General features: G+C 45.3%; 1 protein-coding gene across 1 annotated transcript; it reads right to left on the reverse strand.

The window, feature by feature from the left end:
* Positions 1 to 5: 5 nt before the first annotated feature.
* Positions 6 to 607, reverse strand: LOC134284449 (uncharacterized; the record flags this gene model as incomplete). The annotated part of the gene is made up of 2 exons (XM_062843300.1): positions 430 to 607; positions 6 to 314 (listed from the first exon to the last, which is right to left on the reverse strand). Coding segments are annotated over exons 1-2 (322 nt in total), but the record flags the coding sequence as incomplete, so codon positions are not given.
* Positions 608 to 634: the final 27 nt, after the last annotated feature.

Consider the following 634-nt stretch of genomic DNA (forward strand, 5'->3'; position numbering starts at 1 on the left):
GCTGATTTGAAGCAGGCAAGCGATAATGTGCTTGCAGCGTTTCGTCCCTGCTTTGCAGGAACATCCCAAATCCCAGGCCGTGTTATCCTGCGACAGCTTCAGGCTCACTTCATGAGGACGTTCTGCCGGATGGGAGCTTTGTAAAACGAACCCTTTTGCAGTCACTGATGATGTTGACCGTGCGGTGTACCCCAAGCATACGATGTGCTGTGCCTCCAAAACTGCCAGTCCTTCGCGGATGGGCCGCACCGAGTCCCCCACGTAATCCAGAATATCGACCAACCGGACGTTGACATCGACCTCTGATTGAAAATCTGAAACAAAACATAACCCTCAATACCTTTGCCTTAAATATGATATTTTCTTACAATTAGAGCAAGTTTCCAACTAAAAATTGCACTAACTAATATTAAATCAACAATTTCCTACCTGGTTCGTCCATTATAAATTAATTTCCGCTGGCTTTTCCACTGTTTTTTTACCAAATTAAACGGCGCACCGAAACCGATCCCAAATTCACGGCGACGAAATTTAGCTGTCAAAATTTATCACCACCGACTAGTGTTGGTTCCCGCCACCAGTCTCGCATAAGTTTCACTTGGATTCTTCTATTTGGGAGGGACAGTTTTGAATC

This window comes from Aedes albopictus, unplaced genomic scaffold (genome assembly GCF_035046485.1).
Source record: "Aedes albopictus strain Foshan unplaced genomic scaffold, AalbF5 HiC_scaffold_1396, whole genome shotgun sequence".
NCBI lineage: Eukaryota > Metazoa > Arthropoda > Insecta > Diptera > Culicidae > Aedes > Aedes albopictus.